A 13,247-nucleotide genomic window follows, 5' to 3' on the forward strand; every position below is an offset into this window, starting at 1 on the left:
CCTGAGTCTCTGAAGGCAGAATCAGACTTGCTCTGGGGGAGGAGGGAGACGGCGTAGAGGACAGAATGTCCTGAAGTGCCAGCAAAGTCCCCTAACAAGAGGATACAAAGAGGCCTTCCGCCCAGATTTCAATGCCAAAGTCACCGCCTCTGACAGAGTTCCTGGAGGCCTCTGAGGAACAGGCTTATGAGCTCTGCAGCCCTGGCAGATGCGATAAGTACTCAGAAGAAGGGATTTGGAAGGGAGAGAAGCAGCTGAGAGGGAGGAACAAAAGGAGGTGGTGTGAGATAAGATGCCAAGAAGGAGGAAGGCCCAGGAGGGTGAGAAAGATGCTTCGGGAAGATAGAGGGATGGGCAAAAGAGAAAGCACTAACCCTGTGGATGCTCCCATGCTGGGTATCTGGTTCTCTGGGCATAAGGAGACTCAAGGTTGAACATGTTGCCCAAGGTCCCCAAGGTAATAACCAGGACGAACAGGGCACAATGGTGTCTGGCTCCAGGCTTGATGCTGGGAGAACAAGCATGCCCAGCAGGAAAAGACCGTAGAAGCAGAGGAAAGAGGAGGAGGAGGAGGAGGTGGTGAGGAATAAGGACAGGAAGGGGAACCTGCAGGTGACCCAGCAGTGAGGCTCCGGGCAGGACTGTGTGCTCAGACCACCCTGGGACTGAGAAGGGACTAGGTGGGTATAAGAGAGGACAGAGTCAGGCGTGGTGGCACACACCTGTAATCCCAGTGGCTCAGAGGCTGAGGTAGAAGGATTGCAAATTTAAGGCCAGCCTCAACGATTTAGCAAGGCCCTAAGCAACTCAGTGAGACTCTTGTCTCAAAAAGGGAGCTATAAAAAACAGCTGAGGATGTGACTCTGTGATTGAGTACCCCTGGGTTCAATCCCTGGTATCGAGAGAAAAAAGACAAGGCGGGCAGGACAACACAGAGCGCTTGTTTTTCAGCTGGGAGGATGAGGAACACAAAGAGGACCTGCAGATTGGTTCTAGTGTTGAGCTCAGAAAACAAGGTCACCAGTAAGTAGCAGAGTGAAGTGGCACCTGAAGGCCAAAGGGGGCTGCATAACGCTGGCAGAACTGAACACCCAACATTTTCTCCATCACGTGGGAGACCCTGAGGCCAGCATGGGGGGGCCACTTTTGCTTTTTCCACCATGTTGCCTAAAGCACAGCCCACACAGTGTGGCACGCAGGTAGACTGTCATTCTGTCCCTCGTGTCAGCTCAGTGCCCTGCTCACTGCCTGTAAAGGGTACTTACCTCCTCTCCTTTGCTGAGCCGATCTACCAACATGTGCCTGAAAAGGGAGGGTGAGAGGTCAAAGGGAGCAGCACCAAGATGAAAGCTGAGAGGGACCTAGTCACCAGGGACAGACCACATCTTTGGCACCAGTGCACTGGGTGGGGCCCATGGGCATCTTCATTCTTTCCCCAAGGGTGGGAACATTCTTACCATGACCCCTGCCACAGGAGCTACCATACCACTCACACACAGGTACAGCCACCAAGAGAGCACCCCACCCCCACCCAAAGCCTCCAAGAATGTTCCTCCAAGGCTTACCCAAAGAGGAACCAGTCATAGGCCACAGTTAGGTAGAGGATCTCAGCAGGCTTCAGGGATGTGTGGATGAGCCCATCCTGGAAGAGAGCATGGAGGCACAGATCAGAGCTGCCGTGCTATGACAAACCTCCTCAGCCCAGGAGCAGACCCGCAGCCACAGACCTGATGACGATGCAGGCTGACCAGCAACCCCAAGACCAGGGCTAAACCCAGCACCCGCTGAGTGGGTCCCTCCCCCCTGATCTTTGCATCCTGGAGACAGAGGCTCCCTGACCCCAGAGCCTAGCACATCCATACTCACAGCCCACAAGGAAAGGCGCAGGAGAGAGATGAAGAGGGGGGTCCGATCCCAGCCTGAGATACAGTGCACCAGCAGCCCGCTGTCATCTAATCAGGCACCATGGAACAGGAGCCCAGAAGAGAACCAGAAAGGAGCTGATGAGAAGGGAATACTACCACACTGGCCAGGGGAGGGAGCCATGCCACCCTGGCCTCCCTCTTCCCCAGGAGTCTCCTCAGGGCTCTTTTCCAATAGGCCCAGACAGGTGAGCACAGCTGCTGGTCTATAATATCCCTTCTCCTGGCTACAGTCCTTGGTGAGCTTCCGGGCATGTGTTTGCCCTAGACAGTCCACACTGCACAGGGAATTTGCGTAATGCTGACTACATGTCCCTGCCCAGCATTTCTTCGGGGGCACTACAAGTATTTGCGGGGGAGCTTTTTTGTTCTTTTCTAGGGGAGATAAATTCTTTACCGTGCGTGGCTATAGGAATCGTGGAGTACTCGGGGCCAACACCCAGTACCCAACACTCTAGAGACACTTCCAAAAGCCCTTTGAGGAATGGCACTGTCCCACCCAGAGAGCCACTACCCAGCTCCAGGAGCTGGCATGGGACCTTTCCTTCTTTCTTTCTTTTTTAAACACACTCCCCACTCTGGGCACAGCGACCAAGTTCAAGCAAGGCACTTGATCCAAACTGGACCAATAAGCATGAGTTTAGGCTTTCCCTGGAGCTCAAGGGAGACAGGCAGTCTCCCTCTAGGGAACTAAGGCAGTAGGAGATGAGTGTGGAATAGTTGCCAGCCGTGCAGCTAACAAGATGGTGATTTTGAGAAATGCAGAGAGATCCTTTATGACATTCATTAGACACCTGGCTCTGCTCACAGGCCTTCTCAGCTCCATGCGCCAAGACATTTTCACTTGTTCAAGCAGGAAGCAGAAGTCCTGATTGCTACCAAGGAGTTAAGAATTGGCATGCCCTGGAGACGATGCGCAAGACCGGCTAATTCAACAGGTACCCCCCGAGAGAACAGGTCCTCTATAGCCTTGGGTACACTGGACAAGCAGCTAGGACTTACTCTGGTGAGAAGTCTTGTCCTGGATGAGAAGCCCATTCTAGCACTAGACAATGCTAATGTGCAAAGCTCAACAGCCATTTGAGCCAGTGCTCCACCCTGTGCATGGCTCAGATGCTAACAAGATAATTTTGATTCCTAGGGTTTTAAGAAATAAGGCTTCCAATGGACAAACCCTCCCAGCCTGTGGGATTCTAGGAAACCACCAAATCCCTCTCCCACAGAACAAATGGTGGGTGTGCAACCCTGACAAATACTCCAGTCTGGGTGTCATGAACTGGGAACACCCAGAAGATAAGAAGGTACAATGGCTTAAGGCCTCAGGGAGGGTTAGACTCACCGTCACTGTTGACTATGGAGAGCAGCAGTTTCAGGTAGTTTTGTGTCTGTTGCACCAGGTCCCAACTCTGTTGGACAAGACAGAGGAAAGGGGAATAGGGACATATTAACTCAGACTTGGAACTTAAAGTATTTTAAAAATAAAATAGTGGCTGGGGCTATAGTCCAGTGGTAGAGCACATGTTTAGCATGCACAAGGTGCTGGGTTCAATTTCAGCACTACAACATAGAAGATAAATAAAATGCTTAAGTGTTACCTCAGAGCAATAAGCACATAATGCTTTTGGTCTCCAGCCACAGGTCTCAAATACCAGATAATCCAAGATGCTCCTTCCCTACGTCCCAGAGTCCCTTACTTATCCCTCACTCTGCTGCACCCCCTTACTCAAATGTTCCATGTCTAACCAGTTCTGAGGGTGAGGAAGGGTAAAGATGCAGAGGTCCAGGCAGCCCACAGACCCCTGGGCCCCTGCACGTTAGTGCTCCCTAAGTCTCAAGTGCCCGGTGTAGCTGTCCGAGTCAAAAAAGGTAAAAGGAGAGCTCTAAGTCTACGGCCAATATCTCAAGTGGCTAGTCATTTCTTTATTTGCCATCATATCATGGGAACCAACTAGAATATAAACCTTCTCAAACATGTGCACTGAAATTTTACTGCTGTTTGCTGCATGATGTCTTTTTATTTTTTCTCACAGTGTGGGGGATTGAACTCAGGGCCTCCTGCATGCCAGGCAAGTGCTTTAATGCTGAGCCACATCCCCAGCCCTGCATACTGTCCTCTGATAAATAAACCCAGTCTGTTTGCCAGACAAAATCTTTTCTAATTGGAGGCCCATGAGGTGGGAGATGGGAAGTAAGCAAAAGTCATAAAGAGAATAGAGCCCAACTCAAGTCCAAGCCAGAGCTCTAGACCAGGTGATCTGAAGCAGCCCTCTCCCAGTCTGGGATTTCACAGAGGGGTCTGACCCAGTTCTGCAGAGCCCGTTTCCCTGGCTGGGGACAGCCTCTGTTCTCTTAGGACATGACTGCCTATCAGCATTCTGGGACTGTGCAGAAAGGGTGGCGCATGCCAACGAGAGAGCACCTCCCAGGGGGGAGGGGAACACAACACCTGTAATTGGAATGGTTTTCCCAGGAATTTAAAACAGGCTCATTGGCCTGACCCACGCCCCCAGAGAGTTCTGACCCACTTTCAGCAGTTCGGGAGACAGCTGCTGCAGCGCTGCATTAACAACTGCCGTTACTGGCAGGAGCACAAGGGTCTCCACTCATCTGGCTCAATGTGTCAGACACACTGTTGCAAATAAATTCCCTCTTGCTTGGATTCTCAAGAGGCTCCAAAAGCAGGAGTGGGAGGCTGGAGACAGGAGCCATGCAGCACAAAGCCCAGGGTTGGTCAGGTGGGCTGAGGAGACTGCAGCAGCCAGGACAGGACAGGGCTGGAGGCCTGGGGCTCTGTGGACACTAATAACCACACCATGGTCAGGGAGAGGCAGCAAGGCAGCCTGTTCCCAGTGCTGGGGGAAGGAGAAGCCGTGGCCTGGGGAAGCCCAACGTCACAGAGCTGAGTTGTGGGAGGAAACCAGCCCCTCTAGACTCTAAGGTCCACGTTCTTAGTCACAGCTACACAGCAGGGACAGCTGCTACAATAACAGAGAAACTGAAGTCGGGACTGCTGAATGCAAGGAGGGTCTGGAGATGTGCTAAAACCTAGGCTCACCTCTGACTCATCCCAGGCACTCCTCCAGCCTCTGGAAGCAGAGCCAAGTAAGCACTATGCCTCTGCTTGTTTCTGTGCTTGGAATGTCTTTTCTCCTGGCTGGAAAAACTCCTACTCACCCTTCAAAGGCCCAGCCCAATTATCTTCTCTCTGGGGTTGACTTCTGCAGACCTAGCCTGATGCATGGGGACCAACAGGGAGGGTTTCTTGGAGTTGGTGACATGGGAGAGCACAAGCAAGAGAGGAGGGAGGAGACACATGTTTCTGGCAAAGAGAACAGTATATGAAACCCATGGAGAGTGCTCTTCCTTTAACAAGCTCAAAGGAGGCCTTCTGATGTGGTAGGAAGAGAATTAGGGAGTTCCAAGAGCAAGCCAGGCCAGACAACGGTCTTGGGGCTATATGCTGAGGAACATGGAAAGTGGGTGGGTTTTAAGGCAGCAGTGACAACAATGGCCCTGCTCCGTCATTTGAGTGCTTGCTATTTGCAAGGTTGACTCCCTTGTTAGTACTATTCCTGGTTATTCCTAATGCAGCCCACGGTCAGATGTGAAAGGCACTGAGGTGATGGTGGCCTGGACTAGCCAGTGCACAAGAGATGGAGGTGAGGACTGAAGAGTTTCACCAGGGGCAGCAATTCAGAGAACTGATAGGATGTGTCAACAGATGGGGGAGGGCACAGAAGCTGAGTGACAAACCTGAGTAAAGGGTGGGATATAAGTGACTTCATTATGGACAGCCTGAGTCTGAAAGGCTGTGTGAAGGTGACACAGGGGTATAGCTCATAAAGAGGACTGGCCCAGAGCCCCCCGTTTGGGTGATCTAGGACTCCTGGAGTGGATAGTGGAGATGGAGAATTAGGAGTCCTGGAACCCCAGTGCTGAAGCACAGAAATGGCAGTACCCTCATCTAGCTCAAGATGACAAATGGCAGGAGGCCCAACGAGGCAAACTGGCTGGGCAGCACTGAAAAGGCTGCTTCAGAGGAGGAAGCCACCTCCACTACTTCAGCCCTGTAGCCTCCATGCCTGGAATTTTATTAGTGTCCACTCCCTCGAGTCGGCTAGCTAGCAGCCAGCTGCCTCATTACCATGAAAACCAGTCTGGCATTTCAGAGGACACTTGCATAGTGATCACATTTGGGCCTGGCCACAAAGGTGTTGCCAACTCCACTTTCAGGGGAAAGTGAGGTCAACTGCTCAAGGCCACTGAGCTGGCCAAGCACAGCTTCATCTACTAAGCAGAGCTCCTGCTCATACACAGGACTCCTTCCCAAAGAGGCAGCACCCTTGGCAGAACCCAAGCTCAGAGCCCAGCAGCCACACCTTATTTGGTAAGTAGTTCATCAGATCCAGTTTGCACCTGCATAAGGAGAAAAAATGGTGCCAGAAGGATCCAACAGCAGCTTGGGGGGAGGGCCTACCTGGACCTCTGCATACAACAAACTAAAAAGGAAGCCCTTAGTTCCTTTGACTACTCAATCTCTAGGCAGAGCCTGGGACTTGAGACTGGGGACACCTCTTCCCCACCACCTAAACCCATTCCTTCTCCAGGGTTACAGACCATAACAAGTAACACTGGTCTGCTCTCCTCCCTTAGGCCCCTTCTCTTACAGAAATACCTGTGGAGGGAGCCCTGACTTCACCCTCCTGTTCTCAGACAGCTGTGGAGCAACTACCCTGTGATTAGGGGCTGGATACCCAGAGGTAAGATAAAGAGAGCTCCTGCCTTTCCAGACTTCCTGCTAAGGACAACAGAGAACAAGGTGCTGTGGGGCAACTGCTGCTTCCCAAATGGGCCTCTGAGAAAGGAGACCTGGAGGCTGGGTGGGAGTTGGCCAGACCTGGGGACAGAGGAATATGTATGGAGGCAGGATGTTTCTATTGGTCACTGGCTCAGCCTTTCTCTAGGCTCTATGTCTGTTTCTGTGTGAGGGATGCATAAACCGTGGGTCCCTGTCCTCCTGGAGCTCAAAGAAGAGCATTTCCAACTCAGTGACTAAAGCTTGGTGGAAAATTCCATGATAGATGTTCCCAGGGGGTTAATGGGATGGTAGATGCAGACATCCAACCTGACAGGGTTGGGAGAGAGGCTGATCAGGGAAGTCCTCCTGAAGCTGTCACTGAGCCAAATCTGAAGGGCAGTATGTCAGCCAGACAAGAGGAAGCTGAGAGGGGGCCGGCACAGGGACGGGACATGGGGAAGGAAGACTACTTGTGCTGTCTGAAGTGATGGTAATCCAGACCACTGGAAGTGTCTGGCCTGTGTGGGCTCAAAAGGGTGGACAGACAGGTCCATCCAGCAAGAACAGGGCCCCTCTGTGATGGACAGCAACAGAGGAAAACACAATGGAAGTAATTTTAAAATTTCTATAATTGAATGAGGTCAGGCAGCTCTGATCTTCCTCTGATAGAACGCACATTTAAAAGGAAAAATGAAGTAAGTCACTAAAGCTCAAATCTGGAAAAAAAAAAAAGCAGACTTCATGAGGTCCCCTGGAAACAGAACTCCTGGTAGATGCAAATCTTTCAATGAGTCACGTTCAGAAAGCTTTGATTTTTCTGGGCCAAGAGCACACCAGGAGAGAGTTAACAGAGTAGCAATTCCTCTCTTCCTGGGCTGTGGGACATCAGATGCCAACATGTCTGCACAAGAGTCTTGTGGGGCAGGTATCAGGGGTCCCCTGACCACCCCCACCCCCTTATCCTGCCTGCTGAATCAGGCCCCTCACCTGATAAAGGCTCCAGTCAATGTTCAAAGGGTGAGTCAGGAAGTCGGGGATGCTCAAGGGGGCATCGACGTAGTCCTAGGGACAGAATGACACCTGTGAGACATGGACTGGCTCCCCAAGAGGCTGTGGTGACAGAAAGGTGGCCCTGAAGCTGTGGCTACCACAGGAAGGCTGTTCCTCCACAGTGCTTGCCTTCTCCTGGCCAGATGCTTACGCTACCCTGGAACTGACAACTTGAAAAGCAGGGTGACTAGATCTCTGCAGCTCAGTGGAGTGCTTCTGTCAGACAGCTGTGAGAGCTGGCTGCTGGAATAAGCAAAATCAGTCTGTACTCAGCCTCCAGCAAGTTTCCTGGGCCCACTCCTCCTGACTGGAGAAGAAACAGAACCCTGCTCTCTGCCCTTACCCAGAGTGGAGGAAAGAGGAACTCTTCTATCTTATCCTGATAAGAAAGGAAGACATTAAGAGAGGAAAGCACGGATGAGAATGTAACATGCATACACAAAGAGAAGATGACGAGAAATAATGAGACTCAGGGAAAACAAAGGAAAAAAGGTAGTTATTTCCCCCCCCAAAAGCTAACTAGCTGTTCTCAGTCTTCCTTTACAAAGAAACGTAAGATGCAAGTTGAACAATGTTGCTCATACCTGCTTCCAGTTAAATATGAGCCCTTCGGCCATGTAATCCCGATCCTTATATTCCTTGAAAAATTCACAGCCTGGAAAAGAAGGGCAGAGTCACACCTCGTGTCCCAGCACAAAGACTTCTGAGACACCACTGGCCAAGCCATGGCCCTGAGTGCTGAGGGGCCAGCAGCTTATACACTTCTTCACACTGGTGGCTCTGATGAGGTCAAAGCTGTTAACAATGAAAGCAGGAGCAGGCAGGCAAGAGCCAGGAGCAAGTCCCTGTGTCCTTCCACAACACAACCCTTGCCCCTATACTTCTTTGGAACTTTCTCTGCATCTATGCTCACTGGGCATGGTCACGCTCCCTCACTGTAAGTATCTCTGTCCTACAAGTCTCTGCAGCGCCAACCCCAGGAAGACAAAAGCCTGGCTCACAATGGAAGCCCCAGAGACACATGTTCAGCAACCCACCCAGTTTTCCTCATCTCTACAATGGGGACAACATACCAACCTCACAGGTTTTAGTGAGACCGGGATGTCCTGACATACTGGAAAGACTGTGGACAGTGTCCAAAACCTAACAGGTACTCCAGAGACACTGCCACCTCCAATTAAATAAGCAGAGGTACTTTCTGCAATTTGCTAGAAAAATCCTAAGAAACTCCACAAGGGTGAGGCTTCAGAATAGAGAGGGGAATGGGAATGGTGGCAAGAACGGGGCTTTGACAGATTTCCAGCTTCAAATCTCAGCTTTTCATCCAGGTTTGTAGCTATAAGTAGCTGGATGACATCTTTCAAGACTTGGTTTCCATATATGAAAAACAGTCAAGGCAGTAAAGCAATAATACATATAAAACAGTGAGCACTATCCTGATACAAATGGCATTTTAATGACAGCACACTACGGTCACCATGTTGCCACTGTGGAGCCCACAAAACCACCTAGCAGTGTAGTCAGCTACATGGCCAGAGATGAGGCTTGTCCAGTTTCAGTTTACCCTGGAGTCACTGCACCACAGCTAAGGGGCAGCCAAGTCACCAGCTGGCTCCAGGTCATGTCAAGGATGAGAAGAGAGAAGGCACTGGGGAGCAACTTCTTGCAATAACTCTCAGTTCCTCAACGGGGGCCCACAAACTTCAAGGGGCTTTGGCCATACTGCCAAGTCTGGTAAAGTCTCAGAAGGCAACCAAGAAATTGTCCCAATTCTGCAGAAGTGGTCACAGACCAAAGAATTCAAGAGGACCTCTGCAGCAACTCGGGCTGTGTTACTGTGCCTCAGGGAAAACAGGAAGGGTCCCTATGGAGAGGAAGGTCTGGGGACCCACCCATGTATTGGTGTGGCTTTCATTCTGCACACACTGCTGCACTTTAATCCCCCAGGCCTTGCGTTGTCTGAAGAGTCAAGAAATAATTTTCAGCAGTAACACTTCAGCCTATTCTATGGCACCTCATAGAATACCAGATAGAGCTTATGAGCCCAGGCTGAGAAGAGTTACCAATTATCTCTCAGGGCCCAGTGAAGTGCTCTGTTTTCCCAAACCCTGGCTGCCAAATCAACACCACAGGCTCTAGGCTGAGCTCAGAAGAGCCCAGGATGCAGAAGCAGTTTCTGAGAAAACTGATGAAATTAAAATAGATTTGGTACTCAGGGCAGTGCCTGATGGTCATTACCAGAGCAGGCTTCTGAATGCACCAGCAGGGGAGAGGGAAGGGACCAAGAGCAGGGTGACAGCAGTAACTCACTCAGGAGGAAATGAATTAAACTCAGCCAGCCAAGGTTTGGCCCCATCTATTCTGGCACCCAGAAGAAGTGCTCCCTCAACGCTTCTCATTTCCAAGGGCAAGTCTTAGCCCAGATGAGTTACACAAAGCCAGAATTGACTGTTGCAATTACTATCTAGGCCTTGTCATTACAGGCTCAACTGAGACTCCTTAAATGGCATCAAAGTGCATTTCATGACTTGGTTTGGATAATGTTAATTTTGTTTTGTTTTCTTCTCTTTTTTTGGCAGTCCTGGGGAATAAACCCAGGGCCTCCCACATGCTAGGCATGTGCTCTATTAGTTAGCAACATCCCAGGTTCTTCTTTTTTTTTTTAATTCTTATTTGAGATGCGATCTTGCTAAGTTGTCCAGGCTGGCCTTTAAACTGCAATCCTCCTGCCTCAGCTTCCCAAGTAGCTGACAAGTATGTGCCACTGCAGCAAGGTTTTTGAAAAAAAAAAATTTTTTTTAATAAAGTAATGGGGGGGTAAGGAACCAAGAATGTAGGTGTTTCAGATAAAAGTATTTCTCCTGTCCCCCTTATCCAAATGTGCAATGAGCATCTCTCTCTAGGTCATCATTCTGTTTTTGTTTTTAAATAAATATTTTTTCTTCTTATTATTTTGGTATTGGAGATTAAGCCCAGAGCCTCATATCTGCTAGGCAAGCACTCTACAACTGAGCTATATCCTCAGCCCTTTTTAAAAAAATTTTTTTTGAGACAGGCTCTTGCTAAGTTGCTAAGGCTGGCCTCGAATTGTGATTCTCCTGCCTCTGCTTTCCTAGCTGCAGGGACTGTGGGGCATGCACCACCATACTCAGCTTGGCTTTTTTATTTTTAATGATTCGTTGTACACTCTCTGGAACAATCATCAGATAAAGTACAAAAAATTGGGGGAAGAGGGGAAAAACAATTCAGACAAATTCTGACAGTCTGGCATCTTACTTGCTCTTGTTTGTAATCACTTTTTTTTTTTCATATCAATCACTGGGACTGTAGCCTGCTTATCATCTTGAGCACTGTTATACACCTATATAATGTTTCATTCTCCACATGGAAGTACCATTATTTATGTAATCCTTATTTTTTTTTTTAAACATCTTTAATTTATTTATTCATTTTTTATGTGGTGCTGAGAATGGAACCCAGTGCCTCACACATGCTAGGCAAGTGCTCTACCACTGAGCTACAACCCCAGCCTCATAAGGATTATGAAATAAAACATGTCCCTGGTTTTGTTTTCATGATGAACACCTTCAGCCCCAAATCAATGGGATTATAGCCTAATGATGGATGATTAAGAAAATAACTGGGCTAGGTGCAGTGTCTACACCTGTAATCCCAGTGATTCAGGAGGCTGAGGCAGGAGGATTGCAAGTTTAAAGTCATGTTGGGCAACTTAGCAAGACCCTGTCTCACAAAGTAAAAAATAAAAAGAACTGGGAATGTAGCTCAGTGGTAGAGCAACCCTGGGTTCAATCCCTAGCACTGCCAAAATAAATGAATAAGTAAATAAATGGATAGATTAAAAAGATAGATAGATAGATAGATAGATAGATAGATAGATAGATAGATAGATAGATAGATAGATAGATGGATGGATAACTGGCTGCTTCCTGGCTGCTGTTGGGTTGAGCAGCTTTCCTCCACCATCCCCTTTTGTCATGATGTTTTGCCTCACCTTAGATCCAGCACAAAGGAGTTGCTTGACTATAAACTGAACCTTGAAAACAAAGAGCCCAAAATAAACTTTTCACTTCTAATAAAATGGTAATAATAATAAAAAAAATACTTGCATCAAAAGTTGTTAACATTTGGGGCCTGTGGTAACAAGTTGCCAGACTACAGCAAAGACAGTACTGTGCTATCATTCTGGTACAACAGCATTTATATCTCTAGCAGAACCATTTTTTCTAACCAAGTCCTACTTGAACCTGAAATAAAAATTTAAAAAGCATGCCTGGATCTTCAAGCAGCACAATCCTTTTGCTCATAGAGGTTAGATCAATCTTGGCATCCAATAGGCTTTCCTGGGAGTTCTGTATGAAAACCTGGGGGCCTGGTGCACACAACCCCTGGGGCAGGACACTTCTGCCAGTGTGGCTCCACCAAGCTCACTGCATCATCACCACACTCTACACTGGGCCAAAGTCACTTTCAGGGAAGAGAAAGTTTCTGGAGACTTCTTCCCATCTTACCACTGAATCCTCATCAGGCCTGTTATTTACTGAGCACCTGTTAGGACAGGTCTGGCACTTTATTCTGAAAAAGTGACATTATCCTCATGCTAAGAAGGATGAAACTGAAGCTCAGAAGAGTTTAGGGGCCTGTTCAAGGACCACATGTGCCAGTTTAGCAGTCATGCCCAGCCCGACAGGGCACCAAACCAGTGGCCAGAAAAGTGATGAGATACCCAGGTGGAGCCACTGTAAGGGTGCCAGGCCATGGGGGGTGGGGTCTGAATACCACCACTTGCACTGGATGAGGATGCTCTCTCCTACAAGGCTCTACATGAACCTATAGTTCTTAATGCGGTTGTCACCAGCCTGGCCTTGCTGTGGCTCTAAGATTGAAGAGAGAGGGTCCAAGCCAAGATTGAAGGCAGATGCCAGTGCTGAGAAACAGGAGAGATGTTTCAAGGAGGAAGTACACTCTGCTCTGGGGTGTCTTGCACTGATGTTTGGCTCCTCGGCCTCCTTTGCTGAACTGGCATGATTGTCCAAAGTTGCAGTGCTCCAATTTGGCGTTTGTCTCCAATACAGAGAATGCAGCCCTGGCCCCAGAGACGCATGCAGCTTTGTTGACACCAGAATGCTTTGCAGCATGAGAAGGCTACCATATAGTCACTGGGGACAGAGCATTTATGTGTTCTTGTACCACCAGAACAGCTTTGCCTGAGTTGCATGAACAGCTGCTGATACTAAGTAATCACTTTGTGCTCAATAGTACTTTATGTGCACAGAGCACTTGGATACACATGACTTAATCTTCCTAACAAACCCCTGAGCTAAATCTTTCCAAGTTTCAACTATCATTTGAGAAAACGTGAGGCTCAGAGAGGTGAAGTAACTTGCTCAAGATTGTGGCTACTGGGCACCACTGCCAGGACTTGAGCCCTGGACCCCATGGGGAAAGCCCCTTCCAGG

The 13,247-nt window shown here is 49.0% G+C and overlaps 1 protein-coding gene across 3 annotated transcripts in view; it reads right to left on the reverse strand.

Moving 5' to 3' along the window:
• The window catches only part of MTMR14 (myotubularin related protein 14), a 46,506-nt gene that overhangs the window by 13,658 nt on the left and 19,601 nt on the right, over window positions 1–13,247 (reverse strand). For all 3 annotated transcript variants that reach the window (XM_079122399.1, XM_079122400.1, XM_079122398.1), the window contains 6 exons: window positions 8,355–8,425; window positions 7,708–7,782; window positions 3,262–3,328; window positions 1,867–1,952; window positions 1,566–1,642; window positions 1,266–1,302 (listed from right to left, as the gene is read on the reverse strand). In XM_079122399.1, coding sequence (XP_078978525.1) covers window positions 1,266–1,302; window positions 1,566–1,642; window positions 1,867–1,952; window positions 3,262–3,328; window positions 7,708–7,782; window positions 8,355–8,425 — 413 coding nt within the window. The remainder of the gene's footprint in view (window positions 1–1,265; window positions 1,303–1,565; window positions 1,643–1,866; window positions 1,953–3,261; window positions 3,329–7,707; window positions 7,783–8,354; window positions 8,426–13,247) is intronic.

Source organism: Sciurus vulgaris, assembly GCF_902686455.1.
Source record: "Sciurus vulgaris genome assembly, chromosome: 19".
NCBI lineage: Eukaryota > Metazoa > Chordata > Mammalia > Rodentia > Sciuridae > Sciurus > Sciurus vulgaris.